Raw genomic sequence first — 17,923 nt, 5'->3', positions numbered from 1 at the left:
TAGCCACATGTGGTTGACATGGGTTCTGACTCTTCTCTTTTGAAGGAATAGTTCACCCCAAAATGAAAATACTATCATTATTGACTTTCATACTTCATGCAGCTGTTTTCCATACAGCAACAGATAATGTTTGTATATCTCTGAAGTTTGTTTATTTCTATGGCATATACAATACTGTTCAAAAATTTTGGTTCGTAAGATAATTTATTGTTTTTGATGTCTCTTATGCACACCCAGGCTGTATTTATTTGATCAAAAATGAACAGTAAAAATAGTAGTATTTCGAAACATTACAATTTAAAATAACTATTTTCTATTTTTAACATATTTTAAAATGCAATTTATTCCTGTGGAAGCAAAGCTGAATTTTCAACAGCCTTTACTTCAATCTTCAGTGTCACATGATCCTGCAGAAATATGTTTTTCAGGATTGTTTGATGAATTGAACAATCAAAAAATTTATAAAAACAAAATAATTAAATTTTGAATTCAGTTTGGGTCGGTTCTTCATATGACTGCAGCAGAGCAAGTTTTGGGGATGATTTTTGTGGTACTATTTTGGTTGCTTATTCAAGAACATGGTAATGAGCAAATAATGTCAGTATCTTAATATTTGAAACTATTCCTAATTGAAGAAGCTAACTGGCTTTTCAGCCAGTCATTTCTTCATATGTTGAAATATTATAACTTCATCTGTCACCCAATTCTTTAGTCTAACCTTAAAATTGCACCACTTCAACCCAAAATTGCAACCAAAACCAGAAAACTCAGGATGATTTTACACCTATGTCTTAAACCATATCCTCAACCGCAGCTTTTAACCTAGGGTCATTCATGAAATCTCATTATGAGATGAGTTAAATCTAATCTCCATTCACTGTGTTTTGCATCTCTACAGGCATCACCACTTTAATTGTGCTTCACAGCAATATTAAAACTCAGAGTTGATGTCTGTGTTTGTATTTGCTGCTTTGTGTTTGTATTGTACAAGGTTATACCTTGTTATTGGTGTTCCTGCATTAATGTGCTTTTATTGCGGTGGCCTCCTTTATTTGTGCCGGCTTTGTTTTCTGCATCTATCTCTGTACTGTGAACTCTGATTTTGTCATCTTTTTAAACAATATTATAATCAAGGGAAGATGTGGACTCACGAGTAACAGAGTAATAGAGGGTACAAAACCCATAGAGCATACAAATCCCTCTTTGATAGTGATTGAAAATAGTCAAGTGCTCCATTTTTGTCGCAGATGCAAAGAGGAGACGATGGCATCCTGAAAAAGGGGCAGAGATCACGTGTCTGCTTGAGAAGTGTGAGAGGAGCGAGTGAGTCACACAAAAGCTTGTTTCTGGATGTCGCAGCAACAATGCGGCCATGCAGAGTGTATTGAGGCGTACAGGGATGCACAGAGACAGCTTGTTTGTGAACCGAAAATGAGACTACCCACATTCTCCAAACACCACACCGTACACGACTCCAGGCGCTCTGCGATGCTTTGTTAAACCCACATAGTCATGAGGTTTCATAATTAGCCCGTTCCTCCAAGACAAAAAGCGAGCCGTTCTTGTTTTTGTCCCTGACCTTTGATGTGTTTTTTTTATTTTCTTCAGGTTGTCATAGCACTTGTCATGAGTTTTTTCTGTGCTGTTGCATTTCAGACTGACATAAAAACAAATGGAGGACATCAGTTTGCTCCAAAACAGTGGCTAATGTGGCTCTTCCTTTCAGAGCTTGGAGAAGGGTTCTATTCTGTTATCTTGGTCACATGCAAGCACATCCCCTTCATTCATTAGACCACAATAACATCAGTCCTACTTCAGATTGTAAATCATAAAGTCAGCTCTAAATAAAACCTGGTGTTATGTTAATTAACCTTTAAACAAAAACCGAGTGAACTGCCTACAGACGGCATTTTAAAAATATACTATACACAAATGCACTTTTCAGTCAGCCATAATTTATTACATTTTAGCAAAATATTCAGTATAAAAGAATGGTTATCAAGTGTGTAGTATTCATTATCATTTTTTTATGAGGGAAAATGTACTTCATCATAGCATCATAGCCACCTTCAAGACCCAGTTTTGGCAATTTTGAAAAAATTCAAAAGCCAAAAAAATGAAAGCTCGTGGATTAAGTCAAGAGAAATATTGGATGTAAACACTACTATTCAAAAGTTCAGTTGTGGAAACTGTAATACATAGAGAGAAATAAGCCCCTCACTTTGTCATTGATGTGAATGCTATTCAAATATGTCTGTGATTTTTGAATAAGGCATGAATGCATTTTTATACACCTCTGCTAATTGTCACATTCCTTCCAACAATAGTGAAAGTTTTTCATTTTTTAAGTAACGCCTCAGAGCTGAGAGTCTGCCGATGAGGGGAATTGCCTGGGATTCGCCACAGGTACAACAGATGATCATTTGTCTCAGATGATACACTCTGTCACAAATGGTTAAGCATTAACTGGTTTCAAGGGGGCTTCTAAATGGAGCGGACAGAATTAGAAGGTGCTTTCATTGATTGCAATCAGAGGGACTTGGGGGGAGATTGCTGGCAAGTGGAGGAGACAGTGTGGAGAAATGGTTTGGAGGTTCAGGGAGGGTAAGGCGCTGTACTGAGAACAGTGTGCGTGTGGCACGGAGAGAAAAACAACACTGATTATCCATAAGACGTGAGGCAGGGTGCTGATGGCAGAGCTGCCGGAGGCCTGATTGAGTGATTTACGTGGCTGGCGGCCAGAGAGATGGAGGTGCATGCTGGGCACAGGTGGCACATTTAGAGTTTAGAATGTGTGTGGCTCAGCACAGCAGCCTCTGCTGGCCATCAATGGAACTGAAAGTTGGTTTGTTGGTCTCCCAATCTGACCGAGTTGGTTTGTTGACTTGTTTTAGAGTGGAAAAACTGTTAAACATCAGCTTGGTCAGACTTAGAGACCATTTTAAACTAACCTTCTTAATGTTGGTAAGATACAGATTCAGTGTGAGGTTTTTCACTCTTAATCCTTTCTTTATGGTGAAACCAAATTATGAAATTACATATGAATGCCATACAAGCTGCTTTGAATACAATTATCTGTCAGATGCATGAAATGTAAATGTAATGTATGTACACTACCATTCTAAAGTTTGGGATCAGTGAGATTTTTCTCTTATGCTCATCAAGGCTGCATTTATTGAATCAAAAATATAGGAAAAAACAGTAATATTGTGAATTTTGTGAATGTTTTTTATTTTCATATATTTTAAAATGTAATTTTATTCCTCTGATGATTTTTATTTATTTATTTTTTTTCTTCAGTTTCACATAATCCTTCGGAAATCCTTCTAATATGCTGATTTGGTGTTCTAGAAACCTTTCTTACTATATATGTATTTGGAAATATATTCCTTCAAAATTATATATGTTCATTGTTCACTCTAAAAACATTATGCTATATAGCACTAAAAGTGGTTCTTTGTCTAGTAATCATATGGGAACCACTTTTGGTGCTGTATAGCACCAAATCTTGGTGCTTCAGTGGTTCTTCACCGGTTCTTTGGTATGACTGAGGGGCTATATAGCACCGCTAACATATACAGAACCTGTTAAGATCCTATATGGTTCTTCAGCGGTTCTTCAATGGTTCTTTGGGTGATTAAGGTGATATATAGCACCACTGCTGTACAAAGAACCTGTTAAGCCCCTTTAAAGGTTCTTTACGAGCCAAAGAACCACTGTTGGTGCTGTTTAGCACCATTTTTTTTTTAAAGAAATACAATGTAATATGGCACATCTTATGGTTCTACATTGCACCATTTGACAAAGGTGCTGTATAGCACATTTAAAGAAATGGTGCTATATACTGTAGCATCAAAAGTGGTTCCCCTATGATTACGAGCCAAGAACCACTTTTTAGAGTGTTTTTACTGTCACATTTGATCAATTTAATCCATTCTTTTTGTATTATGTAAGAAATATAAGGGTTTTACTGAGTAAACTTTTGAATGGTAGTGCATGTATCATTTAAAGAATTGTAGTCCAAACACACTTTATGATACAAAGTTCTCATATACAAAGAATTCAGATGCATTTTTGTGTCTAAATACTTTTTAGGGCTTACTACTGACAAATAGGATCTCAGCCGAACTAGATTCAAACCCCTCACTATGAAAGCGAGAAATATTCCACTCAGCCCGAACAGCTCATATATGAGGGTATAGGGATAAGGGGCTCTGCTCTCCTAAGGCTGAATTCCAGAAACGCCCCTGGTTTGGTCCAAAGTGATGTTGATTGGAGTGAAAGGAAAGCTGCTGTCACAGGCAGAGGGCTGGAGTGTAAGTCTGTTGAGAGGAACTGAGAGGTAAGGACACATGCATTAGGACAAGACAGGCTGTCCCTCAATTGGGGGTGGGGGGGTGGAGACAGAGAGTGATGTTCAACCATGGGAGATTGATGAGTTGTCTCTACTCTAGCAATTGCATAGGTCACAGGAGAAGAACGGTGTCATTCTCTCTTTCTCTCTGTTTCTGACGCTCTTTCTCTATCGTGCTCCTCTCTTTCTGTTCAACTAAGCATCATCTTTCATGCAAACATATCTACCTGTCAGTCCTAGTCCTCAAAGAGCACAGTAGATCTCCTTAATATACAGTATCACTTGTTTAATGTAGAGCAAATAATCTTCTGTATAATTTTTGGATAGCAAAATAACGATTGTTTTCAAATATATTTCCCAAAACATTCCGTCGTCTTCCATTGACCAGACAAACAAGAAGTTGTGGGCCAAACTTGTACTATTTTTGGAGACAATGTCTTTAGATGCTCAAACCAGTTTTGACTGGTTAGCCCCTGTTGGTAGATGCTGTAATTACACAATTTGGGCCAAGAAATCTTTCTCCTTTGACAGCCATTCAAAAAAATCTGTATATACTGTATATATATATCTGAAAGCTTATTTATTCAGGTTTCAGATGATGTATAAATCTAAATTTTGAAAAATTGACCCTTATGACTGGTTTTGTGGTCCAGGGTCACACACACACACACACACACACACACACACACACACACACACACACATATATATATATATATATATATTCCCTAACAAATAGTCTTTTCCAGGTATTGTAGACCTCTAAACCTTAAACGTGCTACAAAGCCGCAACATTTTACAGATTATGAGGGACTGACCTACAAATGGATCTTATTATTGTCTCTGAATATTTAACAGTATTTTAATATCAAAAGAGTACACACTTCAGCTTTGAAGGTGCTATAAGGAATTTCAAATGTTTTTCTAACTTCAGATCCTAATATATAAAACCTGTTTTCAAAGCTTTGCTGAGATACAAAAGTCTGCAATGATTGCCAGTTTTCCTCTGCGAAGGTAGGCTATTAAAGTTTTTTTTTTTTTTTTTTTTTGTATAGGCATGCACAATATATATTATACCTTACTGAATGACAGGTTGAATTTCAGATGATATTCTTTTTTTTCTTTCTTTTTTTTACTAGTACTAATAATTTATTGTCACTGTTAAATGTAATCTTTAGCACATCTCAAAATGAATATACATTTTTTTTATACTGTATATTATAATGCTGTACTGCCTGACATCACTTGTAGTATTTAAAATGGTTGATTTTAGTGTTGTTATTTTTTATTATTTAGACAAAATAGTTTTTAAAATGAGCTATTATCACTTTAATATCAGTTTTATTATTTTAGTACAGGCTACTTTTTATTCTTTATATTTGAATTGCCTGTAATTTGCACATAATGATCAAGAAGCTTTCAAAAAATGTAAAAGTGTAGAAAGTTGTAATGAGCACACATTTTCACAAGAGAGAAGAATGCAGATGCAGTAATGATGGGATGAAGCCCGAGGAGGAAAAGAAGGCAGGAGATGGATTTGGAAATGACAGAGAAGTGCTGGTAGGAGGATGATGTGACAGAGAGAAGCAGCTCTGCAGACTCTGATTTAAGATGTTATCACTAGAGTTGCGGGGACGGGCCCGGGGACCGTCCCATACGCCTGCCTTTCTGTCAGCGAGCATATGAGGAACCAGTCAGCAATCTGATACACCAGACAGGAGAACAGAGACCGATTCTGTGGACACAGAGAGGAGATGGATGAGCAGGGCTACTCTCGCTGTTGAATAATTCTTTCTCTGTCTGTGATACAACAGGGGCGGAGGCAAAAGAAATCCACCTGGCATTCATTTGACTGTCAGTTCTCAGATTAAAGAGAGAGCGCATGAGGAACGGAAAGAGTAAAGCGAGAGAGTACAGATGGAAATGAGGAGGAAACAAGCCAGTGATGGCGAGAGAGAGAATTCCTGTCAGTTCTGGTGACCTTTGACGGAGAAACTCAAGGTTTGCGAGATTGCCATCTTTCCCTCTCCATTCCTGTCACTTTTTCCACAGAGAGGCATGCCAAAATATGATGAAAGACTGGCGTGAGTGGCTGTGACACGACATTCGACACCGTCAACTCGAAACCCATTCTGCTGTCACACGCAAACACTGCCTCTTGGGGTAAATTGCTGTAATTTGTGTTATGCTTTTCAAAGTGAGGTGGTGAGGAGGAGGCGGGCTGCTGCGGGGGCTTTCATGCTTAAACGAGTCTATTTGACTTTAGAGAAATGTGCAGGTGATTGCTTTAATCCATTTAAAGCATGCGCACATCTTTCAGCTGTAGGTTTCCGAGCATACCGCAACATTCAGATGCTTCTTTCTCCCCAAATCAAGCAAAGACATTTCAAATAGGGAAATTGAGGTAGTATTAACATATTTCTGAGAGGTTATGTCATGTCATACCTTATATATACTGTATTCTGTATTGTGGGAATGATTACGGTAGAGGTATGACAAGATGAGGCATATGTTGAGCTGATGGGAATGAGGATAAATATTCCCATGTGTGGATCTTTTATTTTTCCACCTTGCCTCATCTTTGGCACTGCGCTCATTCATCACAATTGACAAAGGTTGAGCGCACATCTGAGCACAATATGGACACGTGCACAGCACTGTACCATCATACGAGATTGTCTCTCTAGAGACATTAAAGGCATTACTGGTTCACCAGAATTTGGTCATTGTTTATTCTTCATTGTATCATTTCAAACCCATATGACTGCACTTTCATTGTTTCAAGTGTACTACAAGTGGTAACTAAATATTTTTTTAAAATACAGAGATAGTAAAAAGCACATTTTAGTTCATATACATGGTGTCCCAAAATAGTTGAGTACACTTAGATGATCTTAAGTTTAACTTAAGAAGTACTAAAGAATATTTTTTAGTATATTAAGTACAAAATTAGTGTGTGAAAATAGAGCACTTTAAGCACATTATTGGTTATTAAGCACATTACTAGATAGGTCAAATTAACAATAGGGCCCTAACTATGCAGTTCATATTTTTTTATTTAAACAATGATTTTTTTTAAATGATTCATTCAAAGAAATTATTTAAAAGAGTGATTTGTTCATGAGTCAAATGAATATGTTTTTGGCTATGTTGTCCACAATAATCCGTATACATTTGAAAGCATATATTTTCCTCTACATTATGGCCTTTTGTAAACACTATTTTAAGGCATTTTAAAATTTAGCTTTTTGAATTTGCTCTCTTATGTATATAAATTTTAAAACACAGTTTTCACATTTTAATGTGGACTGTGCAACGGTTCAAAACCGATGACTCATTTTTGGTCATGTGATGCATATTGTTCCTATATGATTGTAGCATCATTGTTGTGCCTGCTATCCACTCTCATAATGTTGCTAAAGAATATCGGTGGAAAATTTGATAATAAAATGATTGTGCCAGAAGAATAAAGCTTAAGAACTTTATTATGTCTGGTCTCTCAGTTTCATCTCATTGAGAGGTTATGACATTTTACACATTACACACAAGGTGATTTATGTGTTTTCATTTTGTAAAATGCTAGTATGGACAGAGAGCATTTTTATACAAAACATTTGTTTTCAAATGTATCCGGATAAATGATTCCCTAAAAAGATTCAGCCTATAAGAGTCAAATATTCTCCAAAGCTTCTCCTTACATCATACAGAAAATCATACAGGTTTGGAACAACATAGAAGTAAATAATGACAGAATTGTATATGTAAATGTGCTTTCAATAAAGAAAAGCCTTGACAAGTTTATATTTCTGCAGCAACAATTAACTGAAAATGACTTTAAAACTCTGAAATTGACAACGATTTTCTTTATGCCCATTTAAAGATGAGCTGCCCAATGCATGTTTGCAGATCCACACAGAGCTGAGGGAAAAATACTCTGTAATGAATCCCCCACTACAGAGTCTATAATAGCACTCATATCAGTTAATTTCATTTCCATTTGAAAAGCGTTTCGATTTGAAAAACATTGTTACATAACAAAAGAAAGAGACTGGAATCGGGCCCATCCTATTAATCTCCTTACCTTGACAATATGGACAATCCATGCAGTATGTGCCAATTATGCATTTCTATGATGGGACATCACAGAATACCCAGCACATGCAGACTAGCGCTAATTATCAAACTGAAAAGGAATAAAAAGGAAAAATTAAATGTGGTTTAATAGGAAATGATCAGCAGTGTGCAATTGTGAACTGATCTCATGCCAAAAAAAAGCATTTTGTTTGCAATACAAAATGGTTCCATTTATTAACATACGGAATAAAATATTCTCTAGCTCGGTTCTAAGATGTTTGATGTCACTGGCAGTTTGTTTTGATCTCACCTGTCTGTGTGTGTTCATTGTGCCTTAAACCCAATCCATCAGCCAGATGACACTGAGTGAAGTGTGATGTAGTAATGGATTCTACCAGCAAGGCTGCTAAAGCTAACCAACCAAACCTTGATCCCCTGTCTTTCAGAGGCAATATGCCACCTAACAAAGGCAAAATGCAGTAACTATGCCAACACTGAAGTAAGAAACTGGCTTTAAAGTTTTTTATTACATTTTGATTCATTTGATATCAAATTTCACACTCCATTATCTTTGGATCTGAGAACAGTTGAGCTAAAGCTGTCTATCACAGGACAGATTATGGTCTAAAAGACCTGCTGTGGCCAGTTACATAAACTGCATTGACTTATGAATCATATAATTTTGATAAGACTGGTCATAACTTTTTAAATCATTTACATAAAACATAAAATGGCCTAATTTGAATTCGAAAAGTATAAGACCCCCTGCCTAACTGCAACTCGGTCAGACTGGTTCTTAAGACACAGCAGAGTATGTGTTTATGCAACAGCTGTGATTTCATCATAATTCATTTGTAGAAAGTGTGTAGTTGCAACGTTTTGTCTTTTGTTGAGCAGTGAGTTACCCAGCATGCACTTGACAAAGGTTCAATCTTTGGGTGAAGGAGGAATTTGGAAAATGTTCTCAGTTAGATCAAATTAAGTACTACATGTCGGTTGCATTCTGGGAAATTTCTATGAATTAAGCATTACTCTGTCACATATGTTGGTAAGTAATATATTGGTAAGATTAAAATGTTTTTCAAAGAAAGTCTCCTATCCGGGATGCATTTATTTGATTAAAAATACAGTTAAAAACAGTAATACTGAGAAATATCTGTTTTCTATTTGAATATGTTTTAAAATGTAATTTATTCTTGTGATGGCAGAGCTGAATTTTCAGCGCCATTACTCTTGTCTTAAGCGTCACACGATTCTTCAGCAATCATTCCAATATACTTATTTGATATTGAAGAAATATGTGACACTGGACCACACAACCAGTCATAATATATTCGTAGCAATAGCCAACAAATACATTGTGTGGGTCAAAATTATCATTTTTTCTTTTATGACAAAAATCATTAGGATATTAAATAAAGATCATGTTCCATGAAGATATTTAGTAAATTTCCTACCATAAATATACTTAAGTTTTGATTAGTAATCTGCATTGCTAAGAACTTCATTTGGACAACTTTAAAGGCAATTTTCTCAATATTTAGATTTTTTTGAAGCCTCAGATTCCAGATATTCAAATAGTCGTAGTCGTAAATATTGTCCGATCCTAACAAACCACATCAATTGTATTTATTCAACTTTCAGATAATGTATAGATCTCAATTAAAAAAAAAAAAAAAAAAAAAAAAGAAGACCCTTACCACTGGTTTTGTGGTCCAGGGTCACATATGTCTTCATATTATCAATGTTAAAAACCACTACTTTTTTGTTGAAAGTGTCATACCTTTTTAAGGATATAATTACTAGTCTCTTTCAAAAAACAAAAAAAAACCTTCCTGACCCCAAACTTTTGAACGGTAGGCCTAGTCGTTTTAAAACTGCAAAAAGTAAAAATCTGTCTGAAATTATTCAAAAACCCTTTCAACAATTTAAACTGCATCCCTACACACGTTACTCACTTGGTGACTGGTGAAAGCTGCGTATTTATTTAAATTTACTAGGAGGGTCTATACCTCTAGTCCAACCCTTCCGTCACTTTGATTGGCTATCATTTTGAAGGCGGGGCCTCGGGTACCACATGGAGATGCTGTGCATCGGTGGATGCGGGCTTGAGTGAGAGTATGGTTGAATGATGCCGGTCGAGGAGCTAAACACAAAACACTGACATCTTGTATTGAAAACGTAAAGTGCAGATAGAGTGCAAATAGTTTATTTATCTTATTCAATCGTGGTTTGGGCTACATTTGTAGCATGTTATTGATACATAAGGGATAAAAGTCAGATTTGAAGAATTGCAGAATTGATGGAATAATGAGGGCGCATTCACGGAATCCGACTTTTTTCAGATTTCCTACCGCATGTTTTTTTATTATTTTTCTTGCCATTTCTAATGTGCATTCGGTTGTTTTTTATGGACAAATTGACGAAGGCGCACCTCCTGGAACTGTTGTCGCTGGCTTTCTTTTTCCTCTGAGAGACAAATGCAAAGACTTAAACTTGGCTGGACTTAAAACAGTTTTGACAGGGGATGACTCGCTGGGGTTTTCACTTGAATATCTGGACAACGCAGGATTCGTTTTAAAAACCACCAAAACTTTTGTCAGGGGATCAAAGTCGAGCTACACAGTGAGCGCGCGCTTGCCTCGCTGCAGTAAAACAGCCGAAGAGGTGTCGGTCAAGATCGAGATGCTTGATAAAAACAACAATACGCGACAATTTAACGTAACAACTGACAGAATAGAGATTCTTACCGATGTTAAAAGCCGAGTTAGGAAGCCAAGAACCGTTTCCGAAGAAGTATCCTACACCGTCACAGTTTCTGAAGATGTGAAAGTCGGAGACGTGATCTTTACGGTACCGGACCAGAAGTTCGAGAAGAAATGGTTCGAGGTGGTTTCGGACGGAAACTCTCCGGTCCAGATGGAAAGAGACTCCGGACGCGTGTACTTAGCGTATCGTTTGATGTCAACAGCCGAGGTCATGGTCAAAATCCACAACATGAGAGGTATTTTATACAGCCTTTTTAAATTCACGGTTTACGCGTTCATTTGCATGTTTTAAAGGGATAGCCTACCCCCCAAAATGCAAATTCTGCCGTTATTCACTCACTATTATGTTGCTCAAAAGCTGTGCTGACTTTTTCTCTGCTGTATAACACATAATGACGTGACTAGAGACTAACAGCCTCAGTCACCATTCACGTTCATTGCATCTTTTTTCCGTACAATGAAAGTAAATGGTGACTGAGTCTCCGCAAGTGTTCTGCAGATGAAATGATGTCAATTGATGACATAATTTGCATTCTTTGTTAACTATTCCTTTAAGTTCGCATATTAATCTGCAGTTATGATTTGAAAATTGAGCGCTAAAGAGAGATTAGCTATCATCTCAGACCCTCGATATTTCCATCAAAAGGGGTTATTTGCATTTCCATTGCGCCTCGCAGTTTTACTGAAATCACAGCGCACCTTTCCAATATGTGATAGTTTGGGACATGTAGGCTACTGTTAATTTTAAACTGAAGCTTCACCTGAGGTTTAATGTGGGGGGGGGGGGGGGGGGGGGGGGGGGGGGGGGGGGGAATCAACTTACTATAATACCACACTAAAAAAAAAAAAAAATGTCATAATGTTTGTTTTTTTTCATGAGATGCAGCATATATGATGTTTAATGTAATGTTATGTCTGCTTTTGATTTAAATGATATGTAGCCTATGCATTTACCCGACACCTTTATCTGAAGCAATTTACGTTGCATTCAAGACACACTTTTTATCAGTTCATGCATTTCTTTGGAATCAAACTCATGACACTGGCGTTGCTAGTGCCATGCACTACTAATTGAGCTACAGGAACCATATCAATTTGTTGAAAGAATTTGTTTGAGTTGTCAAGTTTGACTAGTTCCACTTGTGAGATGTTTGTCCTCATAGTTTGGTATTCAGGTAAACAAATATTAGAGTAGTGGCTAGGTTTAATCAACAAGCTCAAGCTTCAGAAGTATGTTCAGATCGCATTAAAATGTTTTCTTTAAAAAAAATTGTACTGAAATCATCAAAGAAATGGAGAAACTGGAGCAAAGGAACAATCTGTGATTAGTACATCTCTGACTATAATACACTAATGCACTTTGCTGGGTAACTCAGCTTAAATTATTGTGAAACAGATACATTAGGACATGTTGAATAAACTCAAATGAGCTCACTCGGTATCATCAAGTAACTGGGTTCAAATGAACAAATGTTATGGAGAAAGTCTTCTAATTATGACTGTGAGTTTAGCTTAAGTGGCTGAGGTCATACAGGTCTGATTTCGCTAATCAGAGCTCTAAAAGCAAACCCTTATTCAACTGTTTGTTTGGGATAATTAGTGATATTTATTCACCTGGAAGTCTCCAGACAGCACATGTGGTCTCAAATACCTTCGCTGGGGCAGGATGTGTAGTTGACGTTGGGGGATATAAATGTTTGTTTTTGCAAGCGAAGGTCTCCGTCCATCACCTGAATACGCCATTGGGGTTGTTTGTGACTCTGATTGAGGTCGTCTCAGTGATTGTTTGACAGAGTGAATTCGGCGATCGGATGAATATACCTCTTGACATGTTTACTGAAATTGTTCCTCGGAAATAATGGCGCCACGTGTTCCCTTGAAAAGAGAAATTATTATAAGAAGAGTTATTATGTGCATTTCTGTAAAGTATCCCAAGCAAATCTGCTGAGGACTGTCTTGTCTGTTGTAATGATCGTGCATCCACTGATTGGAGAATTACAGGATAATTTAAGTTGGGATGAGAGCTTGTTAGAAAGCTCTGTCATCAGCAGTGAGCAGAACAGATGTGGCCTTTTTAAAATTAAACAAGAGGTTTTTCCTACACTTAAGAATCTGCGTAGCGTCTGCCGAACACATGTCTGGTCTTTGGGTGGGCAGTATGACCAAGCTCCTATATATATATACATATATATATATATATATATATATATATATATATATATATATATATATATATATATATATATATATGCACAATTGTATTACTCATATACATAAAGATATAATTATTTATGCTGGAAAACCATGAAAAAATGTTTAGATATCAAATAAACGTGTTGTAAAGCCAGTGTTGTCAGATAACTTGCAGTGTACTTGAAAGATACTTCATGTCATTTAATTATTTTCTGTTATTTATTCAGTGTTGTGTTGATTTAATTCCAATTCGCAAGCTCTCTGTTAGATCTTTTTTTTATTGTGATTTCAGCGTTTCAGGCTGATTTAAACTGGAAACTTGTCTTTTTTAACTGTTTGTGTAGTTTTGATTTGATTGATTGTGTAGTTTCCTAAAAAACGGGTTGTAGTTGCGTTGAATGTTTCTTTGGCATGATATCCATTTCTGTCGCTTCACCATACATATACTGTTTGGTCTGTATTTTATATCATAGTCTGGTCTACAAAGACCAGAACTCATTGTGTTTTAGCCTCTCTGTCATTCCAACACAGCCCTCTCTTTAAAACACTACAACACAGTGGAGTGTCCTCTCCACTTTTCTGTGAGAATTCAGCACAATGAGAACACAGTCCTGTTGGCAGCAGAAGAGCTTTGTGTCTCATTTTCGGAGGCAGTTTGAAGGACTTTCTCTCTCCAAACGCTTGTATGGTGAAGTCAAGCCAATGCAGGGTCTTCTGGGAGACAATTATTTTTGAATCCATTGTGAAGCCTCATGCTAACACAGTCCGTTTGAGTGCTTTTAGAACCGCACTGTTTGTTTTGTCCCGTTTATGTGTGAAGTTTGGATGAGAAAGTCCCATCTGTGTTAACAGAGTGAAGACATACTCACAGACATACCCAGACATAGTCCCCGTAGTCTTTGGTATCTGACTCGTAATGTTGCTTCTCCAGGTAACACCTGCACAGTTGGATAGATCTAGATCTCTTATATGCCAGCCATATTTCATTTGAGATTTTCCTTTTGTTGCAATTGGGATCTAATCAGAATGATCAGAATTATCAGTTGTTCTCGTTGCCAACAAAAGCAAGATATTATCATGCACTTAAAAATTAGGGCTGTGCTCATACAATAACAGTATATACTCTGATATTTCATTTAGATACTTTAGATCACCTTTTGCTATTTTTTTTATGTATGCATTAAACAATTTATTGATCTATCCAACTTCCTGGGAATTAAACCTATGACTTTGGCACTGCTAGCTCCATGCTCTAGCATTTGCCATCAGCTTATCTGTTATATTATTGGCCTGTCACATTTGTATTACAGCAGTACTGGATGAGAGACACCAGTATGGTTGACTCACCCCAATGTCACTTGCCATTTCATCAAGAAGCCACGCATAGAGCAGAGAGGCTTAACAGTTTGTCCTGCACAATTAGCATTAGCATTACTATGCAGCGCACACAGTCGGGGGCCGCGGGGCAGCTTTCTAATCCTCATAAAGACCATCCCTGTGGTGCCTTCATTGGCTTGGTAAACACTGATAATGGCTTGCGTGTTGTACGCATTCTCTTCTTTTCCACCCTTAAAGAATCCATACACCCATGAAAGTTTAAAATATCTTTATAAAGAACTTTATCTGTCTTTCAACACTCTGTAGTCTGTTTGAAGAGATTGTCTAGTAGTGGGTCAAAAGAGGAAGCAAAGATGAATGATAATTTAGAATTTTCCAGATTTTTTTAATCAGTGATTATGTGCATTACGAAAGCAAAATCAATATTTTTGATTTTACTTAGTTTAACCACAGTTGCTGTCTTTTTGTCATGGCCCACAACAAATTTAGGTTATATGGACATTTACAAAAACCTCAAAATATCAGACCAGGATAGTCCTAGTTCATGTACATGAACATTTTGCATTTTCGTGTTCCTCAGATTTAGAATTTAAGTCCAAAAATGTAATGATCAAGAAAGGTTCACTTATAGGGTCAGTTTATTATGGGAAGGGCTCAAGTTTACCTAATTTGGAAAAATGAAAATGCTCAAGCATCCTCCATTGGACAACATGAGATGGATTGACCAATCTGACAATGAGTGCGTTTACATGCACCCTCTTAATGCGAATATAATGAGATTTTGACAGTATTGCGATTAATCTTTACCTTATGTAAACGCAATACTTCTATCTAAATAATGTGATTACGGTCATAATCGCAGCAAGCATAATCGTATTACCGTACGCCGATTTTAATCGAAATATACAGGCATGTAAACACTTTAATTGCAGTATTGCCACTCTGATTCAAGATTTTTTATTTGTCACATACACAATTATACAGAGTATAACCAGTAGTGAAATGTAAGAATTGTAAGATTATTCCGGCAATTATCAAAGTGTGCATGCGCTTGTGACATACATGAATGACATGACACGCACCTGTAATAATACGGAGATTAGAAACGATGGTAGGGAAGAAAGCATGGCATTCTGGGAAAAACAAAACTAACTGCCACCAGCCTCTGTTCCTTACCCTCATCCACAAACGGCGAGTAGCAAACAAATTCCATCACATTTCTATAGCGCCGAAAATGCGTGGAATACAGCCATACAAAATCATTATGCATTAGACGTAAATAAATTAAAACAGAGGCCAGTAACACACCTGCTCTTTCTGAGTCCATCTTTTGTGCTGTGCAGTGGTATATGTGAATAATGGCAGTAAAAAATTTACCAGAATTCTTAGCGAATAATAAGAATAATTGAAATCGCATGTAAACGGGAGTGAAGAGCTTTGCTCTTGACATGTAAACATCATAATGCAATTAAGTCGTTACTCTGATTATTGTAAATAATCGCATTATTCATGCACATGTAAACTTAGTTATTGTATCCAAAGTGTGGTTTTCTAGCATTTAAAAAAAATCTGTATTGACAATTGTGATTTTAGTTTAGATACCCTTATTCCAAGTCAGAAAGAGCATCTTTTTGTTGTATAAAATATATTTTATTACAAGCAAACTACTGTATTTTGTAGGGTTACTGTTTACTTTTCCACTGGTAATCACTTCCTTGTGTCTTATGTCGCCACAAATTGTCAACTCTCATTGAAAATGAATAATGTGTGTTCACTGTTCAACAAATGTCTGACAAATCTCTGTCATTGTGAATTCTGGTTACTAACGACTGTTCATTATTAATGAACCTCAACCATTAACCATGGAGTTTCCATCCGGCTTCCATTGGACATTGTCACCTTCAGTCACCTCATTCATGTCAATAAAAGCGAATCAAAAAGGGGGCAGCAAAGTGCAAGAGCATAGATTGGTGACCTTGTGTGCTTCACTGTGATATTCACAGCTCTGAGACAGTGGAGTTTAGTGGTTTCCTTTTGGCTAAAAACCCATTATAGTCCAATCGTCCTTCTTCTCCCTCCAAGCTCAGAAACGTTGAGTGTACTTTAGTTGTGATTAGGGAAAGTTTGCCCTTTTGTCTCCCACTTGCACTTGATTTGTTCTAAGGATTGCTTCTTCTATCACACACCAGCCTAGCTTGAGCTCTGTGCACATCCAAGTCAGAAAGAGGCCTGTCTACTCCTGTTAAGTTCCCTGACACTTAAGGTGGAAAATACGTACTACATTGTAAATAAATGTAGATTATTCCTGCGATGGCAAAGCTGAATTTTCACTACTCCAGTCCTCAGTGTCACATGATCCTTGCTGATTTGGTGCTCAAGAAATATTTCTTCTTATTATCAGTGCTCAATGTAATTTAATGTAAGCTTACTGAATAAAAGTGTTCAATCCTTTCAAAAAAATGAGGGGGCCTTACTGTCCCCAAACCTTTGAACAGCCATGTGTATAAAAAATACAGTAAAATATGTAAAAAGATAGCGAATATATGCACATGTGACCACACATAAGATGAATTCAGTATTAATGCATCAAGTTGGGATACACTTAAATACACTTGCAGCATAGTGTAAACAATAGAGGGCGGGTAACTGGCAGATTGTTACCTTGGTCCTTACAAGAACTGAGCCATGAACCATCACCACTGCAAAACACTTAACCTTAGGTTACTTCAAGGGGATTGTTTCTGTAATAAGCCTATGACACCATATTGGAACAATAAACGATAGGGTATTGTTATTATATGTGAGATTTACTGTAGAATGAGAAATAGGAATGTTGCAGACGGTTTTGATGGCCACCCTGGACAGGTGATTAGAGTTGTCACTCATTAGTCATCTGAAGAGATGCTCCCTTAGGCGTGCTGTCAGTTTGAGGAGGTTTGTTTATCTGTAGTGGTCCATTAATTACCTGTTCATCGCTTATGCACTGACAATAAATTCACAAGAGAACAATGACCTACTCTAATCCCCTCCCAGACACCTTTTAACTAAATATAACTCTTTAAATATTAAAGCAATCCCCCGTCTTTAGATTATAATTCTAAAGAAAGTTGCTTTCCTGAATCTTATTGTCCCTGTGCCCTTCAGTGACACATTCAACCAGCAGAAGGAATTCAAATGCTCAGAGGCATCTCAGACC

At 36.9% G+C, this 17,923-nt stretch overlaps 1 protein-coding gene across 1 annotated transcript in view; it reads left to right on the top strand.

Annotated features, from left to right (window-relative positions):
* Positions 1-10,738: 10,738 nt before the first annotated feature.
* LOC306887595 (neural-cadherin-like) overlaps positions 10,739-17,923 on the top strand; it is a gene marked incomplete at its 5' end in the record, with an annotated part of 110,914 nt that continues 103,729 nt past the window's right edge. Inside the window, one exon of the mRNA XM_079445453.1 lies at positions 10,739-11,432. Within this exon, the coding sequence (XP_079301579.1) occupies positions 10,739-11,432 (694 nt within the window). The remainder of the gene's footprint in view (positions 11,433-17,923) is intronic.

The sequence above is a fragment of the Barbus barbus genome, assembly GCF_936440315.1.
Source record: "Barbus barbus genome assembly, chromosome: 21".
Lineage (NCBI taxonomy): Eukaryota > Metazoa > Chordata > Actinopteri > Cypriniformes > Cyprinidae > Barbus > Barbus barbus.
The sequence above is the reverse complement of the archived record's forward strand: the minus strand, read 5'-3'. Positions and strand labels throughout refer to the sequence as shown.